We start from the raw sequence: 19498 nt of genomic DNA, 5'->3' as shown, positions 1-19498 counted from the left end.
CCTGCCCTCTGCGTCACTCAGCCACACCATCACCTTCCCCCTGCATCGTCTCTAAGCACACCATCACCTTCCCCCTGCATCGTCTCTCAGCACACTATCACCTACCCCCTACATCATCTCTCAGCACACCATCACCTTCCCCCTGCATTGTCTCTCAGCACACCATCACCTACCACTGCATTGTCTCTCAGCACACCATCCCCTCCCACTGCATCGTCTCTTAGCACACCATCACTTCCCCCTGGGTCATCTCTCGGCACACTATCACCTCCCCCTGCGTCATCTCTAAGCACACTATCACCTCCCCCTGCGTCATCTCTCAGCACACCATCACCTCTCCCTGCGTCATCTCTCAGCACACTATCACCTCCCGCTGCGTCATCTCTAAGCACACTATCACCTCCCCCTGCATCGTCTCTCAGCACACCATCACCTTCCACTTGTGTCGTTTCTCAGCACACCATCACCTTCCCCTTGTGTCGTTTCTCAGCACACCATCACCTTCCCCCTACATCGTCTCTCAGCACACCATCACCTTCCCCCTGCATTGACTCTCAGCACACCATCACCTCCCACTGCATCGTCTCTCAGCACACCATCACCTCCCACTGCATCGTCTCTCAGCACACCATCACCTTCCCACTGCATCGTCTCTCAGCACACCATCACCTTCCCCTCGTGTCATTTCTCAGTCACATCATCACCTACCCCTGCATTCAGCACACCATCACCTACCGCCCACATCATCTCTCAGCACGCAATCACCTCCCCCTGTGTCATCTCTCAGAACACCATCACCTACCCCGTGTCATCTCTCAGCACACCATCACCTACCCAGTGTCATCTCTTAGCACACCATCACCTACCCCGTGTCATCTCTCAGCACACCATCACCTACCCCGTGTCATCTCTCAGCACACAATCACCTCCCCCTGTGTTGTCTCTCAGAACACCATCACCTACCCAGTGTCATCTCTCAGCACACCATCACCTCCTGTCGAGTGCGGCATGACGTCATCAAGTCACGCCATGCACATACACAGAGGACTCAGTACATAGATTAACACAGTAGGAGGCAGAGTTGGGGAGCTGCAATGCGGCCATTGTCCTCCCAGTCAGTAAATGCATTCCTGACCTGGCGGACACTGATTAAAGCAATGCAACTAATTAAAGATTAAATGTTTAGTCTGCAAAGGTTGGCAATTATTTCAGTGAACATTGAAGGGTAGTACACAAAATATCTTGTATAAACAATACCGTTCCCAGCTCCCCTCCCTCCCTCCATGGGCACAGTTCCCAGCTCCCCTCCCTCCCTCCATGGGCACAATTCCCAGCTCCCCTCCCTCCATGGGCACAGTTCCCAGCTCCCCTCCCTCCATGGGCACAGTTCCCAGCTCCCCTCCCTCCCTCCCTCCCTCCAAGGGCACAGTTCCCAGCTCCCCACCCTCCCTCCATGGGCACAGTTCCCAGCTCCCCCTCTCTTCCTCTCTCTCTCCCTAGGCACAGTTCTCAGCTCCCCTCCCTGGGCACAGTTCCCAGCTCCCCTCCATCTATCTCTCACTGGGCACAGTTCCCAGCTTCCCCTCCCTCTCTCCCTGGGCACAGTTCCCAGTGTCCCCTCCCTCTCTCCCTGGGCACAGTTCCCAGCTCCCTCCCTCCCTCCCTCCCTCCCTGGGCACAGTTCCCAGCTCCCCTCCCTCCCTCCCTGGGCACAGTTCCCAGCTCCCCCTCCCTCCCTGGGCACAGTTCCCAGCTCCCCTCCCTCCCTGGGCACAGTTCCCAGCTCCCCTCCCTCCATCTATCTCTCACTGGGCACAGTTCCTAGCTCCCCCTCCCTCTCTCCCTGGGCACAGTTCCCAGGTCCCCTCCCTCCATGGGCACAGTTCCCAGGTCCCCTCCCTCCCTGGGCACAGTTCCCAGGTCCCCTCCCTCCCTCTCTGGGCACAGTTCCCAGGTCTCCTCCCTCCCTGGGCACAGTTCCCAGGTCCCCTCCCTCCCTCCCTGGGCTCAGTTCCCAGCTCCCCTCCCTGGGCACAGTTCCCAGCTCCCCTTCCTCCCTCCCTGGGCACGGTTCCCAGTTCCCCTCCCTCCAGGGGCTGGCAACTTTCGGTCAGGGGGGCAAATGCAACCAAGTTGCCCTGGCTTTTCAGATTGACATACAGGACCGGGCACACTGACACACATACAGACAGACAGGACTGGGCCCACAGATAAATTTACAGAGACTCGAGACCGGCCACACTGACAGATATACAGAGACGGGACGGGCCACACTGACAGATATACAGAGACGGAACCGGCCACACTGACAGATATACAGATATACAGAGACGGAACCGGCCACACTGACAGATATACAGAGATGGAACCCGCCACACTGACAGATATACAGAGACGGGACCGGCCACACTGACAGATATACAGAGACGGGACCGGACTCACAGACAGATATACAGAGACTGAACCGGACTCACAGACAGATATACAGAGACTGAATCGGACTCACAGATAGATATACAGAGACTGAACCGGACTCACAGACAGATTTATAGAGACTGAACCGGACTCACAGATACCCCTTTCACACTGCGCAAATAACCCTGTTTTGACCTTGTATATTGCCGAGTCGACACGGGTTACTGTGCGGTGTGAAAGGGTACATGGACGAATTTCCGGGTCTCCTGACCCGGTAATTCAACCCGGGGTATAAAAAGGGGTATTCCCAGGTAATTACTGGGTCAGGCGCCGCGTGAACAGGTTACCCGGGTCGATGTGACCCGGTACCCGTTCACTGCATAGGGAGAGGCACCTGCCTCTGATCCCGGCTCCGTCCCCGCCCCCATATGGCAACTTGACCCGGCAAATTGCTGGGTTGGGATTGCGGTGTGTAGGGTCCAATGCCAGGTCCCACCCGGGAAGGACCCGTTTCCAATTCCCGGGTGGGACCCGGCATTGCGATCTGAAAGCGGTAAGACAGATATACAGAGACGGAACCAGCTACACTGACACGCATAACTGCCACACTGACACATAGACACGCAGGACTGGCCACACTGATAGACACAGCCTCTCCAATTATCACACAACAGGACCTCCCACAGCAGCATAAGCAAACTTACTTTGGCCTAATCTCCCTTTCTTCTGTGGCTGCACAGCTGTTCCTGCCCAGCATCAGTATGACAGTTCAGTGATCGCAAAATACGCGTTATAGCGCGTTTTTGCGCGCTACAGAAGAAGAGGGACTCACTTTTTAAAAATGAGCGGGTCCTGCAGGAAGCGCTATGATGCAGAGTCCTGTGTGCGCCTCAACCAATACTGAAATGCTATTGGCTGAGGCGCGCACAGGACTCACAGCGCGTACTGCAGGACCTGCTTATTCCTCAGTAGCCGTCCTCCCTGTCACGCGCCGCTGGCAACATGCCCCATCCGTCCTTATTGTAACGTAGATGAGGGGGCGGGCCCGTGTGTGTGTGTGTGTGAAACCAATAGCACATCCCCGCACACACGCTCATCATTCTGGTCCAGCCCTGCGCTCCACCCGCCGTCTGCTGCTCCGGGTTGCTGTGGCCGGGGTAATGAGCGTCTGTGCGGGGATGTGCCCGGCTCCTGAGACCATTCCACTGCTCCGTCTGCCGGCGGAGCTGAGTCAAGCAGGCGTAATGACATGCTGCTGTGCGCACTGCAGGGGAGAGTGTAGCGGCTGCACCGCGTGGTCTACTTCCCGGAAGACGTGCACTGGTGAGTACGGGCCCAGGCAGTTGGGTGGTGTGATTCTGGCTGGGCACTGACTGGCAGCATGGGCAACTGGCTGGTTCAGAGCTGCACGTAGGTCCGCATGAGCAGAGATTGGCAAACACTGTGCTGTATGTATCTGCCTCTGCCATATACAGGCTGCTTGATCATGTGTGTATCATATCAGGGTGGGAACCTGGATTGGTCCAGGCCGTTGGTTGACAGTAGATGCTAGATGCAAGTGACCTAAGGGACCTTTTACGTCAGGGGAGGAGCCACGACACAAGGGGGAGGAGCTAGCACACCGGGATAGTTTCTCTACTATCCACGCCACCAACAATCGCTCGCCACCGAGCCCGCAAGGGTACATATCGGGTACCCTGTTCAGCCGTAGCTCCTCCCCCTGGTGACGTGTCTCCTCCCCTAGTGACATCAGAAGGTCCCTTCTCCCACTCCGATTTAGAACCAACCGTTGGTTGACCCTGCAGTAGCTGACAGCAAGCGGGGAGCGGTATTTGTGGTGCGCTGTGCGGATTCTGTAGGTTTGGTTCTAAATTAGAGTGGGAGAAGGGATCTTCTGATGTCACTAGGGGAGGAGACACGTCAACAAAAAACAAAGTAGCAGCGCAGGTGTTTGAATCAGGATCACCTCCAGCAATTGGGAGCAGCATTTGCCATATCCGGACCTTTAGTGGACTTCTACAAACATCTGCAGAGAAACAGGCAAACAATTCTGCCAACTGGTAACACAGTCTTGCCACTCAGCATTGAGGACTCCGCATTCTGGTGAGGACATAAGATCTGCATGGTTCTACCCGCTTAAAGGGACGCTACTCAGAGAACCCCCTCCTCCAGCGGTAACTACTGTGGTATTATTGCCATCAGGACTGTGCCATCAGCCCAGTTTTTACTTCATTGATTACCTATAGTCCACATAAATTAAGGAATGGATAGCATGAATGAGGCAGCTCCATGGTGATTCTGTTTTCTATTTTTAATCATTCTTTTTTACTGATACATTGTATGTATTTTTATTAAATAATTGTTTTTTTCACCTTTAATCCATTCAACTCCACGTGTCTTAATCTCCACCACGATCATGGGATTTATATGTTGATTATTATACCATTAATGTACAGCGCTGCTACTTTGTTTTTTGTTTATTGTTTCCAGTACTTACAGGATTGACTAGTCCTGTTTTATAGCAGCTGCTATAATTAGAACACCAGCCCATTTGCGCCTGATTTTAACCTCGGTTAAAATCCCATTTTTTGCAGGAGACACGTCACCAGGGGGAGGAGCTATGGCCAAACAGGGTACCCGAAAAGTACCCTTGCGGGCTTGCTTCGCTTGCCATGCTTCGGGCTCGGTGGCTCGCTCATGCTCTGCTTCGCTCGCCACCTGATTACTAAAGGTAAAAGTTAGTGGCGTGGATAGTAGAGGAACTATCCCGCTGGCCTAGCTCCTCCCCCTTGTATCGTTGCTCCTCTCCCTGACGTAAAAGGTCTCTTAGGCCACTTGAATTTAGCATCAACCGATTCTGTAGCGCTGTGGGGGAGTGTGTCTATCTCACCACTGCAACGTGAACAGAAGGGCCTGGTAACAGGGGGTATGGCGACACTGTCACCCATTCATGTGACCACGGGGCACACATACATGCATACAGCCGTCCCTGGTCCCTTTCCAATGCTGCTCTGTTCTCTTCCTCTCTGTCCTGTACAGCAGGAGGCAACCTGTGGCTCTCTCAGGCAATTAGTATGTAATGCCAGCACATGGGATCCCGGCATTCATGATACAAATGCCAGGATCTCGATGTATAAAATCCCAACAGGGATGAGTATTTTCCCCTGCTCCCTACCCCCTCACGCTAACAATCTGTTACCACAGCCTAACCTCCCCCTTTACTGCCCATAATCCCCCCTTCCTTTTCCTAAACCTAACCCACAGGTTGTGATTAAAGTCAGGATTCCAGCGTTGGTCTCCTGCCCCTGTAGAGTTCCAGCCTCCAAATTCTAACGGGTGTCGGGATTCCGACATCTTCACCGTATCACACCTACAGTACTTTGTGGGTTTTTTCTATAGATAGTACCTCAGGTAATTCTGGATGTTAGAATAGAGAAAGCCTTTTACTGTCGGCATGCTGGCCATTGTATTTTCTCTGACGTCCTAGTGGATGCTGGGGACTCCGTAAGGACCATGGGGAATAGCGGCTCCGCAGGAGACTGGGCACAAAAGTAAAGCTTTAGAACTACCTGGTGTGCACTGGCTCCTCCCCCTATGACCCTCCTCCAAGCCTCAGTTAGATTTTTGTGCCCGAACGAGAAGGGTGCACACTAGGTGGCTCTCCTGAGCTGCTTAGTGAAAAGTTTAGTTTTAGGTTTTTTATGTTCAGTGAGACCTGCTGGGAACAGGCTCACTGCATCGAGAGACTAAGGGGAGAAGAAGCGAACTCACCTGCGTGCAGAGTGGATTGGGCTTCTTAGGCTACTGGACATTAGCTCCAGAGGGACCGATCACAGGCCCAGCCATGGATAGGTCCCAGAGCCGCACCGCCGGCCCCCTTACAGAGCCAGAAGACAGAAGAGGTCCGGAAAATCGGCGGCAGAAGACGTCCTGTCTTCAACAAGGTAGCGCACAGCACTGCAGCTGTGCGCCATTGCTCTCAGCACACTTCACACTCCGGTCACTGAGGGTGCAGGGCGCTGGGGGGGGCGCCCTGAGACGCAATAAAAACACCTTGGATGGCAAAAAAATGCATCACATATAGCTCCTGGGCTATATGGATGAATTTAACCCCTGCCAGAATACACAGAAAAACGGGAGATAAGGCCGCCGAGAAGGAGGTGGAGCCTATCTCCTCAGCACACTGGCGCCATTTTCCCTCACAGCTCCGTTGGAGGGAAGCTCCCTGGCTCTCCCCTGCAGTCACTACACTACAGAAAGGGTTAAAAAAGAGAGGGGGGCACTAATTACGCGCAGTATTAAAAATACAGCAGCTATAAGGGGAAAAACACTTATATAAGGTTATCCCTGTATATATATATAGCGCTCTGGTGTGTGCTGGCAAACTCTCCCTCTGTCTCCCCAAAGGGCTAGTGGTGTCCTGTCCTCTATCAGAGCATTCCCTGTGTGTGTGCTGTGTGTCGGTACGTTTGTGTCGACATGTATGAGGAGAAAAAATGTGGAGACGGAGCAGATTGCCTGTAATAGTGATGTCACCCCCTAGGGGGTCGACACCTGAGTGGATGAACTGTTGGAAGGAATTACGTGACAGTGTCAGCTCTGTATAAAAGACAGTGGTTAACATGAGACAGCCGGCTACTCAGCTTGTGCCTGTCCAGACGTCTCATAGGCCGTCAGGGGCTCTAAAGCGCCCGTTACCTCAGATGGCAGATATAGACGCCGACACGGATACTGACTCCAGTGTCGACGGTGAAGAGACAAATGTGACTTCCAGTAGGGCCACACGTTACATGATTGAGGCAATGAAAAATGTTTTACACATTTCTGATAATACGAGTACCACCAAAAAGGGGTATTATGTTCGGTGAAGAAAAAACTACCTGTAGTTTTCCTGAATCTGAGAAATTAAATGAGGTGTGTGATGATGCGTGGGTTTCCCCCGATAACAACTGATAATTTCTAAAATGTTATTGGCATTATATCCTTTCCCGCCAGAGGTTAGGGTGCGTTGGGAAACACCCCCTAGGGTGGATAAAGCGCTCACACGCTTGTTAGAACAAGGGCTCTACCCTCTCCTGAGATGGCCGCCCTTAAGGATCCTGCTGATAGAAAGCAGGAGGGTATCCTAAAATGTATTTACACACATACTGGTGTTATACTGCGACCAGCAATCGCCTCAGCCTGGATGTGCAGTGCTGGGTTGGCGTGGTCGGATTCCCTGACTGAAAATATTGATACCCTAGATAGGGACAGTATATTATTGCCTATAGAGCATTTAAAAGATGCATTTCTATATATGCGTGATGCACAGCGGAATATTTGCCGACTGGCATCAAGTCTAAGTGCGTTGTCCATTTCTGCCAGTAGAGGGTTATGGACACGACAGTGGTCAGGTGATGCGGATTCAAAACGGCATTTGGAAGTATTGCCTTATTAAGAGGAGGAGTTATTTGGGGTCGGTCTTTCAGACCTGGTGGCCACGGCAACAGCTGGGAAATCCACGTTTGTACCCCAGGTCGCCTCTCAACATAAGAAGACGCCGTATTATCAGGCGCAGTCCTTTCGTGGGCAAGCGGGCAAAAGGTTCCTCATTTCTGCCCCGTGACAGAGGGAGAGGAAAAAGGCTGCAGAAATCAGCCAGTTCCCAGAAACAGAAGCCCTCTCCCGCCTCTGCCAAGCCCTCAGTATGACGCTGGGGCTTTACAAGCAGAATCAGGCACGGTGGGGGCCCGTCTCAATGAATTTCAGCGCGCAGTGGGCTCACTCGCAATTAGACCCCTGGATCCTTCAGGTGATATCTCAGGGGTACAAATTGGAATTCGAGACGTCTCCCCCTCGCCGTTTCCTAAAGTCGGCTTTACCGATGTCTCCCTCTGACAGGGAGGCAGTTTTGGAAGCCATTCACAAGCTGTATTCCCAGCAGGTGATAATCAAGGTACCCCTCCTGCAACAGGGAACGGGGTATTATTCCACACTGTTGTGGTACCGAAGCCGGACGGCTCGGTGAGACCGATTCTAAATCTAAAATCTTGAACACTTACATACGGAGGTTCAAATTCAAGATTGAGTCACGCAGAGCAGTGATTGCGAACCTGGAAGAAGGGGACTACATGATGTCTCGGGACATCAAGGATGCTTACCTTCATGTCCCAATTTACCCTTCTCACCAAGGGTACCTCAGTTTTGTGGTACAGAACTGTCACTATCAGTTTCAGACGCTGCCGTATGGATGGTCCACGGCACCCCGGGTCTTTACCAAGGTAATGGCCGAAATGATGATACTCTTTCGAAGGAAGGGAATTTTAGTTATCCCTTACTTGGACGATTCCCTGATAAGGGTAAGATCCAGGGAACAGTTGGAGGTCGGTGTAGCACTATCTCAGGTAGTGTTGCGGCAGCACGATTGGATTCTCAATATTCCAAAATCGCAGCTGATTCCGACGACTCGTCTTCTGTTCCTAGGGATGATCCTGGACACAGTCCAGAAAAAGGTGTTTCTCCCGGAGGAGAAAGTCAGGGAGTTATCCGAGCTAGTCGGGAACCTCCTATAACCGAGCCAAGTCTCAGTACATCAATGAAAGGGTTCTGGGAAAAATGGTGGCTTCCTACGAAGCAATCCCATTCGGCAGATTCCACGCAAGAACTTTCCAGTGGGACCTGCTGGACAAATGGTCCGGGTCGCATCTTCAGATGCATCAGCGGATAACCCTGTCACCAAGCACAAGGGTGTCTCTCCTGTGGTGGTTGCAGAGTGCTCATCTTCTAGAGGGCCGCAGATTCGACATTCAGGACTGGGTCCTGGTGACCACGGATGCCAGCCTGCGAGGCTGGGGAGCAGTCACACAGGGAAGGAATTTCCAGAGCTTATGGTCAAGCCTGGAGACATCACTTCACATAAATATCCTGAAGCTAAGGGCCATTTACAATGCTCTAAGCTCAGCAAGACCTCTGCTTCAAGGTCACCCGGAGTTGATCCATTCGGACAACATCACGGCAGTCACCCACGTAAACAGACAGGGTGACACAAGAAGCAGGAGGGCAAGGCAGAAGCTGCAAGGATTCTTCGCTGGGCGGAAAATCAGGTGATAGCACTGTCAACAGTATTCATTCCGGGAGTGGACAACTGGGAAGCAGACTTCCTCAGCAGACACGACCCCCACCCGGGAGAGTGGGGACTTCATCCAGAAGTCTTCCACATGTTTATAAAACTCGACAAGTATTGCGCCAGGTCAAGGGACCCTCAGGCAATAGCTGTAGACGCTCTGGTAACACAGTGGGTGTACCAGTCAGTGTATGTGTTCCCTCCTCTGCCTCTCACACCCAAGGTACTGAGAATTATAAGATGGAGAGGAGTAAGCACTATATTCGTGGCTCCGGATTGGCCAAGAAGGACTTGGTAACCGGAACTTCAAGAGATGCTCACGGAGGATCCGTGGCCTCTACCTCTAAGAAGGGACCTGCTCCAGCAAGGACCCTGTCTGTTCCAAGACTTACCGCGGCTGCGTTTGACGGCATGGCGGTTGAACGCCGGATCCTGAAGGAGAAAGGCATTCCGGATGAAGTCATTCCTATCCTGATCAAAGCCAGGAAAGATATAACCGCAAAATATTATCACCGCATTTGGCGAAAATATGTTGCGTGGTGCGAGGCCAGTAAGGCCCCGACGGAGGAATTTTCAACTAGGTCGATTCCTACATTTCCTGCAAACAGGAGTGTCTATGGGCCTGAAATGGGGGTCCATTAAGGTTCAAATTTCGGCCCTGTCAATTTTCTTCCAAAAAGAACTAGCTTCAGTCCCTGAAGGTCAGACGTTTGTGAAAGGGGTACTGTATATACAGTCTCCTTTTGTGCCTCCAGTGGCACCTTGGGATCTAAATGTAGTTTTTGGGTTCCAAAAGTCACATTGGTTTGAACCACTTAAATATGTGGAGTTAAAATATCTCACAGGGAAAGTGGTCATGCTGTTGGCCCTGGCCTGGGCCAGGTGCGTGTCAGAATTGGCGGCTTTATCCTGTAAAAGCCCTCATCTGATTTTCCATTCGGACAGGGCGGAATTGAGGACTTGTCCTCAGTTTCTCCCTAAGGTGGTTTTTCAGCGTTTCACGTGAATCAACCTATTGTGGTGCCTGCGGCTACTAGGGACTTGGAGGACTCCAAGTTGCTAGACGTTGTCAGGGCCCTGGAAATATAGGTTTCCAGGACGGCTGGAGTCAGAAAATCTGACTCGTTGTTTATTCTGTATGCACCCAACAAGCTGGGTGCTCCTGCTTCTAAGCAGACTATTGCTCGTTGGATTTGTAGTACAATTCAGCTTGCACATTCTGTGGCAGGCCTGCCACAGCCAAAATCTGTAAAAGCCCATTCCACAAGGAAGGTGGGCTCATCTTGGGCGGCTGCCCGAGGGGTCTCGGCTTTACAACTTTGCCGAGCAGCTACTTGGTCAGGAGCAAATACGTTTGTAAAATTCTACAAATTTGATACCCTGGCTGAGGAGGACCTGGAGTTCTATCATTTGGTGCTGCAGAGTCATCCGCACTCTCCCGCCCGTTTGGGAGCTTTGGTATAATCCCCATGGTCCTTACGGAGTCCCCAGCATCCACTAGGACGTCAGAGAAAATAAGAATTTACTTACCGATAATTCTATTTCTCGTAGTCCGTAGTGGATGCTGGGCGCCCATCCCAAGTGCGGATTGTCTGCAATACTGGTACATAGTTATTGTTACCAAAAAATCGGGTTATTGCTGTAGTGAGCCATCTTTTCTAGAGGCTCCTCTGTTATCATGCTGTTAACTGGGTTTAGATCACAAGTTATATGGTGTGATTGGTGTGGCTGGTATGAGTCTTACCCGGGATTCAAAATCCTTCCTTATTGTGTACGCTCGTCCGGGCACAGTATCCTAACTGAGGCTTGGAGGAGGGTCATAGGGGGAGGAGCCAGTGCACACCAGGTAGTTCTAAAGCTTTACTTTTGTGCCCAGTCTCCTGCGGAGCCGCTATTCCCCATGGTCCTTACGGAGTCCCCAGCATCCACTACGGACTACGAGAAATAGAATTATCGGTAAGTAAATTCTTATTATTATCATTTATTTATAGCTCTACAATAATTAGAGGACAACAGACTGGCACCTGCAGGACATGCTGTGAGTCAGAGTCCTGAGGAATGGTATTGGATGAGTTGCACACAGGACTCTGACTCACAGGGTGTAATGCAGCACCCGGTCATTCCTCAGTGGCCATATCCCCTGTTAATCACCTCCTTTCCCACGAGTACTGTCCAAACTGCTTTCTACCCTTACCCCCAGCACATTTTGCCCCTAACCTCCTCTTGCACTGAGTACTGGCCCGACTGCTATCTACCTTTACCCCCTCCCTACCCCCATCACAACCACCTTTTTGCCTGGCCCTAACCCTTCGCCGCCAGCACTGCCCCAATTGGTATCAGCCCCTACCCCCAGCACTACTTGCCCCTAAAACTCTCCTTGTCCCCCAGCACTGTCCCATCTGTTTTCTGCCCTCATCCCCCCATAATATGTGACGGGACCCAGAAATTGTGGAATAGGACCCCAATCTTTTGAAGTGAGGGGTCCCTGGGACCCACAAATATTTTCGCTCTGCGCGATCACTGATGCTCAGCTCCCCAGCAGCCCGAAGCGCGTGGGCACTACTGCCCTCCTTACCAGGCAGGTCCCACAGCCAAGCAGTCAGTGCTGTGGCGAGATCTGCATACCTTCAGGCTTCCAGCTGCCCGCATCCACCCTCCCTTTGGTTTCACCCCCCGACGTCACAACATAATTCCAGGCTGGCTGCACCCGGCTGCATCTGACAGTGACCATGGGCGGCTGCGATTTAGAGCTAGTGACGGCTGCTTGTCATTGCGCACTGGCGGAAGGCAATAGGCCGGGCATCATCATATCACAGACTGCATCCGCCCCATATTTTGTCCAACCCTAGCTGCTAGTCCGGTGCACCCCTAGACCACCCCCAATTTTGCCTAGGGTGGGGGGTAATGGAGAGTGGCCAAACTAGTAGCACCCAGTACCCCTGCAGGAGAGGGTCCCCTGGGCACCCGCACAAAGGAAGATGTAATGCAAGAATTATAAGTCAATCATGATCTTTTCTCCAGCAGCCCTTCTCCATCCACTCACCTCTACAGCCAGAAGCAGGGTGACATGGCTGAAGCACAGCGAAGTACTGGGAGCCTGCTATGTGCGATGACTGCAGCGGATCACATGCTGGGAGGTGGGTTGAGGGGGGATTCCACTGCACACACACAAACTCCTAATGTTGACAAAAGACAGCAGGAGCCATGAAATAGACACAACCATGAGCAGAAGACGAATTCTGGCAAAGTTGGGGGCATGGCCTAATTGTGGAGTTGTGGCCACGCCCCCTTTAAATAAGTTTAATTTAAAAAAAACAAAACCTTATACCTTACCATGCGAGCCATCCCAGGACCAGCCCAGCAGGAGAGTCTCTTGCTATGGTGCTGCTGCATCGGCTGCTGCTAACGTGTGCGATGATCTCTGATGGCATATGTGTGCTCAGCTGTGGATGGTCGAATATATGCTGGGGGCCATGGCTGCAGCATCTCACTGAGGAGGAGCAGTCGGATCACATGGTGGGAGTAGGGTTGCCGGGGATCCCGCGGCTCGTGCGAACAAATCTAAAACAGTCTACTTCAGGTGCAGGAGCTTGTTTACACTTCGCAAAGCACTTTTAAATTTCACGCTGGTGACGTCACTGAAGTGGGTGCGGCTATGTTAATACCTGCCCAACCACCGCACAGACTCAAAGTCTTTAATGTGAGCACTGCTAGCGTAAAATCACAGTTTGCATAGCACAGTTAAAAAACACCCCACCCCTTTCTCTGCAATATGACACAAAAATGTCTCTAAAGCCTCTACTACACACGGATAAAATTAGCTAAATGGGTGACGTCGGCCATGTTTGTACACCCAAGTGAAGCTATTCTCTGTACACCCCCTGCTGGCAGCCACTGCGCAGGCGCAACAAATTGAAAAGCCCTATCTTTAAAATGGGGCATATTTTACTAAATGAAAAAAAATCTGTAACTTTCTGAAAAACCTTAACCCCAAAAGGCACTACACTGGGACATGCTCTATATAATAAAACAAACCCCAAGTCTTTATTTGTCCTCTACCCTGAGTTATGCCTTCCCAAAAATCTTTTCATAGACTATATGGGAAAACCATCCTCAAAAGCCAAATAGGAAGTCGCAGAAAAAAACTGACAGTTGAAACTTTAGGTTACTCCCAATTCCTTTTGCCCTGAAATTTGGCATGCAGCACCAGGTGACAATTCTACGCGTTCATGCCAAATTTCAGCTCAGTACGTCCAATCACTTTTGAGGTGTAGCCCCTCAAACACCATGCCCCCATCTCAGAAGTTCCCTATGTGAGAATTCTGTTTGTTCGATTCAGCCTTAATATAAGGGCACGACCCTTTAAATAAGGACCTAGAACAATGTGGATACATCCTAAAAAAGTAGCACATAGATACGAAACGCATTGGAGACTCAACAGTGGGAGAGCGGGAGCAGTGTTCACACATTACCAGCGGTAATACCGCTCACATCGTCTGACGTCAACATCAGCCAGCCATGGCCGCAGCCATCAGAGCTATAAGGTGAGACAGCGCTATACCACCAACGACTACATCGCTCACAGACACCTAACGTGACCATCAGCCTGCTGCGACCAGAGCGGTCAGAGCCACTAGAGAGCCAGGCACCGGATAAAAGCTCCAGGATGTGGAATTGTTTTCCGAGGACAACACTGACTAGGGTAAGATCAGAGTCGGTACAACTGGGACTGTGAAAAATCTAACAGCTGCAAAAAAATACCTGCAACCCCACTACATCTCAAAAAAAAGCTGTAAACATTTGCTTTACACTATTGTTTTTTTAATAATTTATTTTTTTGTGCTTTATATGTTTCTTTTTTTGTGTGCACCCGTTATTTTATCAGTTCATTTATTTATCTAAACTGAGCAGCTTTTTAAATATACAAACATAGCGCAGTTAGCTGTTTTACTAATTCATTGTATGTAACTATCGTTTAACTGTAATGACCCATATTAAGTTATTTTTTTAAGTCTTACAACTATAATTCGCCATGTATTGTCCCTTTATATATTTTTAAATATTAGTAATGTCTCCTCTTAGATGCTTCTTTTCTCATGTAAACATATCTAACCTAGTAAACCTTTCATAATCCAATGCCTCTATCCCCTTAATCAATTTAGCGGCTCATCTCTGAACCGTTTCAAGTTCCAAGATATTTTTTTTATGGTGCGGTGCCCAGAACTGTGCACAATAGTCAAGGTGTGGCCGTACCAATGATTTATACAGTGGAAGGATTACGCTTTTTTTCCTTGTTTCAATACCGCGCTTTATGCATGCTAACACCTTATTTGCCTTTGTTGCTGCACTTTGATATTGGGTTCTGCTACTAAGTCTATTTTCAATGAGCACCCCCAAATCTTTTTCAACTACCATTACCCCTACATTTTCTCCATTTAATTTATAGGTAGCATGTTTGTTTTAAGTTCATAACTTTACATTTTTCTATGTTGAACCTCACTCTCCATTTATCTGCCCAAACTTCCAGTTTACATAAGTCTTTCTGTAGAGACTTAACATCCATGTATGAATGAATTACCCTACACCGTTTATTATCACCTGCAAAACTTGACACTGTGCTTTCCAGACCTACTCCTACGTCATTAATAAATATGTTGAACAGTAGTGGCTCGAGTATGGACCCTAGCGGTATTCCACTGTATACTGAGGCCCAGTTGGAAAACATCCCATTAACCACCACTCGCTGTTCCCTGTTATCCAGCCAATTTCTTACCCAAGTACAAATAGTGTTTCCTAAACCAAGATCTCGCGTGGCACTGTGTCGAATGCTTTAGCAAAATCTAAATAGACCACGCCGACTGCTTTTCCCTGGTCAAGGTTATTGCTCACTTTCTCATAGAAGCTAATTTGACATGACCTACCCTTCACAAAACCATGTTGGTTCCTATTAATAATCTTGGTGGTTTCCAAGTACTCCTGTATGCTATCCCTTTATTATGCCTTCCAATAATTTCCCCACTATTGATGTCAAACTTACCGGTATATAGTTACCAGGATGAATTTTGATTCCCTTTTTCAAAAGTGGCCTACCTCTGCTATACACCAGTCCTTTGGTGCCGCGTCTATCTTATCCCCCTGTTACCGCTGCTATGCGGCTAGTCTGTACTGGGACGTCCCGCTCTCCTATTCCACTCCTGCAGGACGTGTGTTTTATCACAGACGCACCAGAGTGGAATAGGAGAGCGGGACGTCCCAGTACAGACTAGCCGCATAGCAGCGGTAACAGGGGGATAAGATAGACGCCTCACGTGCAGTGAGACCGGAGGACGTGTAACGGTGGTGAAGCCCTCAGACGCATAGCTCCGGCAAAAGCAACATCTCCGGTAGCAGAGGGAAGGCCAGAGCAATCCGTCCAACATCCGGGAGGTCCGGTGAGATAAACCCCTTTCTTTTTGTCTGGTGACTAACGCTGATCCGTGAAAATCATCTGATTAGTTGTGACGTTTGAGCCAAGGATTTTTTAGTGACATTTTAAATAATAAACTTTCTTTTTTGGTTTTTAAATTTGGATGGACATGTTGTATTCTTCGGACTGATATTTCCTTTTCTTCTAAGAAAGAAGAACTGAACATATTTAAAATCATTCAAGAAATAGCGCTGCATACATCACCAAGATTTTTCCTTGTTCTGAGTAAAGTTTCATGAGAACCCTTGGGTGAAGTCCATCTGGACCAGGAGATTTATTTATGTTAATTTTGCTTAGTCTCTCCCGGACTACTTCTTCACCCTTAACAAGTACACAGCAACGGGACATTATCATTGCTTTTGTTGTGCACTACTCCCACCATCCGGTCTTCTATAGTAAATACTGATAAAAAAAAATGTATTCAATATTTCTGCTTTATCTTTGTCATCATTAATCAAGATTAGTCGTATTTAAATGATTTGAAAGCACGCCACTTTTTATCCATTTCTGCCATTTATCCATTTCTTCCTTAACCTACTTTTCTGCAGCGGGGTACACAGGGATTCCACAGGGATAACATCGGGGTGTAGAGTTGGGTCTTGATCCGAGGCACCAACAGGCTAAAAGCTTTGACTGTTCTCAAGATGCACAGCACCGTCTCCTCTATAGCCCCGCCTCATTGCACAGGAGCTCAGTTTGTAAGTTGGTGCCTGCAGTGCAGGCATCTAACAGGGAAAATAGCTTTTTATGAAGAAAGAAGACTTCAAGGGCCACAGCATAGGCACTTGAGTGCTATATGTCTTATTTGACATATGCTGCGGCTCCCTCACCTCCCAGCGGCGCTGTATACTCCCGCGCCCTGGTTGCCGGGTACTTACAGCGGAGGGCTCTGGTGATTCATTAGGGCACACACACACATTGACCGCCACTCTCTGGGATTGTATGGCTGCTTTCAGGAGGAGGTAAAAGGGTCCCCCAGGCGGGACTAGCTGCTAATCGCTATCCGGCACGGTCTCTAGAAGACGGACCGCGTTCGCTGGCATGGACACGGTGGCCGTGCAGGGACCCCACTGGACCACCAGGGTTTGCGCACAGGTCGAATTCTGTATATAATTGATTTTTACAAGGCCTGCAGTACCCAGGGGTGAAGTCCAGCAAGGGTATAAGGCTCTGACCTGTAGCCTCTCCCCCAGCCCCAGGGTGCCATTTACTGCCAATGTTCCCGGCCTGGAACTGCATCTCTCTCTCTTCCTCACTCCCTGTCAGCGCTTGGGCTCCATTACACACACAGCTGCGCTGAGCTGGGACTGCTGAGCAAAGTCTCCTCTGTAAAGCCGCCTGCATCATCAGCGCTGTGCATTTACAGGACACTTAAGTATTCTACATGTCTATTGACAGTTAGTTAAGAAAGAGTGCATTACTACAGGGATATTTTGTACAAGTACCCTGTGATATACATCCAGTCTTTACCGTGCATTGTTATATCTCTACCTATATAGCTTTACTTAGTGGTACAGACTGTACTTAGTATTGCTAGTCCAGTGCAGTCTTATTGTTTGTAATAATTTCTGCATTGTACATGTGACTGAGTTGTGCCAATAGCTGCATTGTGGTCTCTCTTGTATCTCACACATATTGCTATCCCTATATACTGTACCCTGACGGGGGGGCTAAGTGCATCAAGGTTACCATATAATATAGTGTTTCACAGTATATACTACTTTGGTATTTTTCTCTGTGTTTTTCAGTCATCACATACGTCTTAAATCATCTGTTTGTGCTCGGCATTGCAGTCGCATTATACAGGGGATTTTTTGTCAAGTAGTTTGTCTGCTTATATTGTACTATTGCACCCTATGGTTACACTTACATATGTCTGCTACACAGGGTGATAAATCTGGGGCTGATCCTGCACCATGCAGTGCTGATGCCACAGATTACTTGGAGGAAAACGTAGCAGCTGAGGGTACAGGTACTGGGGGTCCTATACCCCATCGTCAGTCTGCAGCAACGGGGAAAAATCAAGACCCATCTTGGGCTGTTTTCTCTAATTTACTGACAACACTAGTAACTAGACTTGCGACCCCTGTGGGACCTCCTGTGCCATTACAGCCACATATTGTCCCTGCAGTTAATCCGCCATGGGCAGATACTCTGTCCTCTCAGTTACAGCAGTTAAATCAGTCACTAGCTAAGCAAAATCCTGACTCTCGCCCGCCTAAGACCAAAGGGTCATCTAAACGGGCCATTACTTCCTCACAATCCACACATGTTTCGGATACCTCATCCGATGAAGATGACTCTTACACTGACCCTTCAGACACTGATGCAGATGCTTCTGATGAGGAATCTGACACAGGTGGATGTTCCTGACCTCTTGGAGACTATCAGACTGATACTTCAAATCGACGAAGATGAAGAGCTTCCAGCTACCTCTAAGAAACCAGATAAGTTTAAACGTCAGAAGGTCACTAAATTAGTTTTACCTCATTCTGACCACCTAGTTGATAATTCGTCAGGAATCCTGGGAAAATCCAGGAAAGAAGTTTTTCCTTGTTTAAGAAAATGCTAGCTCATTATCCTCTCACTGCAGAGTTGAGTAAAAAATCGGAAACGCCACCGCCGGTGGACTCACAAGTTGTGCGTCTGGTGGGCTCCTCTACTCTGCCTGTCACTACCATTTCCTCCCTGAAGGAACCAACGGATAAGCGTGTGCAGGGTTGCTTAAAGTCTGTTTACACTCTTGCTGGAGTTGTGCATAGGCCTACTATTGCGGCCTCTTGGGCTGCTAAAGCGATAGAGGCCTGGGTTCAGGAAGTTGAAGTGGAACTGCCGTCTAATTTCTCTGACGTCCTAGTGGATGCTGGGTACTCCGTAAGGACCATGGGGAATAGACGGGCTCCGCAGGAGACTGGGCACTCTTAAAACAAAGATTAGGTACTATATCTGGTGTGCACTGGCTCCTCCCTCTATGCCCCCCCTCCAGACCTCAGTTAGAATCTGTGCCCGGCCAGAGCTGGATGCACCCTAGGGGCTCTCCTGAGCTTCCTAGAAAAGAAAGTATTTGTTAGGTTTTTTATTTTCAGTGAGATCTGCTGGCAACAGACTCACTGCTACGTGGGACTGAGGGGAGAGAAGCGAACCTACCTGCTTGCAGCTAGCTTGGGCTTCTAAGGCTACTGGACACCATTAGCTCCAGAGGGATCGAACACAGGCCCAGTCCTCGGTCGTCCGGTACCGGAGCCGCGCCGCCGTCTCCCTTGCAGAGCCAGAAGAACCGAAGAGAAGTTGAAAATCGGCGGCTGAAGACTCCGGTCTTCATTAAGGTAGCGCACAGCACTGCAGCTGTGCGCCATTGCTCCCTTAGCACACCACACACTCCGGTCACTGATGGGTGCAGGGCGCTGGGGGGGGGGGGCGCCCTGGGCAGCAATTAGATTACCTTTATTGGCGAAAAGCACATAATACAGTCTGATAAACTGTATATGTGCATTAACCCCCGCCATTATACATTT

At 49.8% G+C, this 19498-nt stretch overlaps 1 protein-coding gene across 2 annotated transcripts in view; it reads left to right on the top strand.

Moving 5' to 3' along the window:
- Positions 1–19498, top strand: part of SLC25A38 (solute carrier family 25 member 38) — a 278685-nt gene that overhangs the window by 182171 nt on the left and 77016 nt on the right. Inside the window, exon 6 of one of the 2 annotated variants that reach the window (XM_063940320.1) lies at positions 16133–16410. The exons of the other annotated variant lie outside the window; for it this stretch is intronic. Coding sequence (XP_063796390.1) covers positions 16133–16222 — 90 coding nt within the window. The 3' untranslated portion in view covers positions 16223–16410. Of the gene's footprint in view, positions 1–16132; positions 16411–19498 lie in introns of those variants that run through there. 2 annotated transcript variants of the gene reach the window in all.

Source organism: Pseudophryne corroboree, chromosome 9 (assembly GCF_028390025.1).
Source record: "Pseudophryne corroboree isolate aPseCor3 chromosome 9, aPseCor3.hap2, whole genome shotgun sequence".
Taxonomy (NCBI): domain Eukaryota; kingdom Metazoa; phylum Chordata; class Amphibia; order Anura; family Myobatrachidae; genus Pseudophryne; species Pseudophryne corroboree.
The sequence above is the reverse complement of the archived record's forward strand: the minus strand, read 5'-3'. Positions and strand labels throughout refer to the sequence as shown.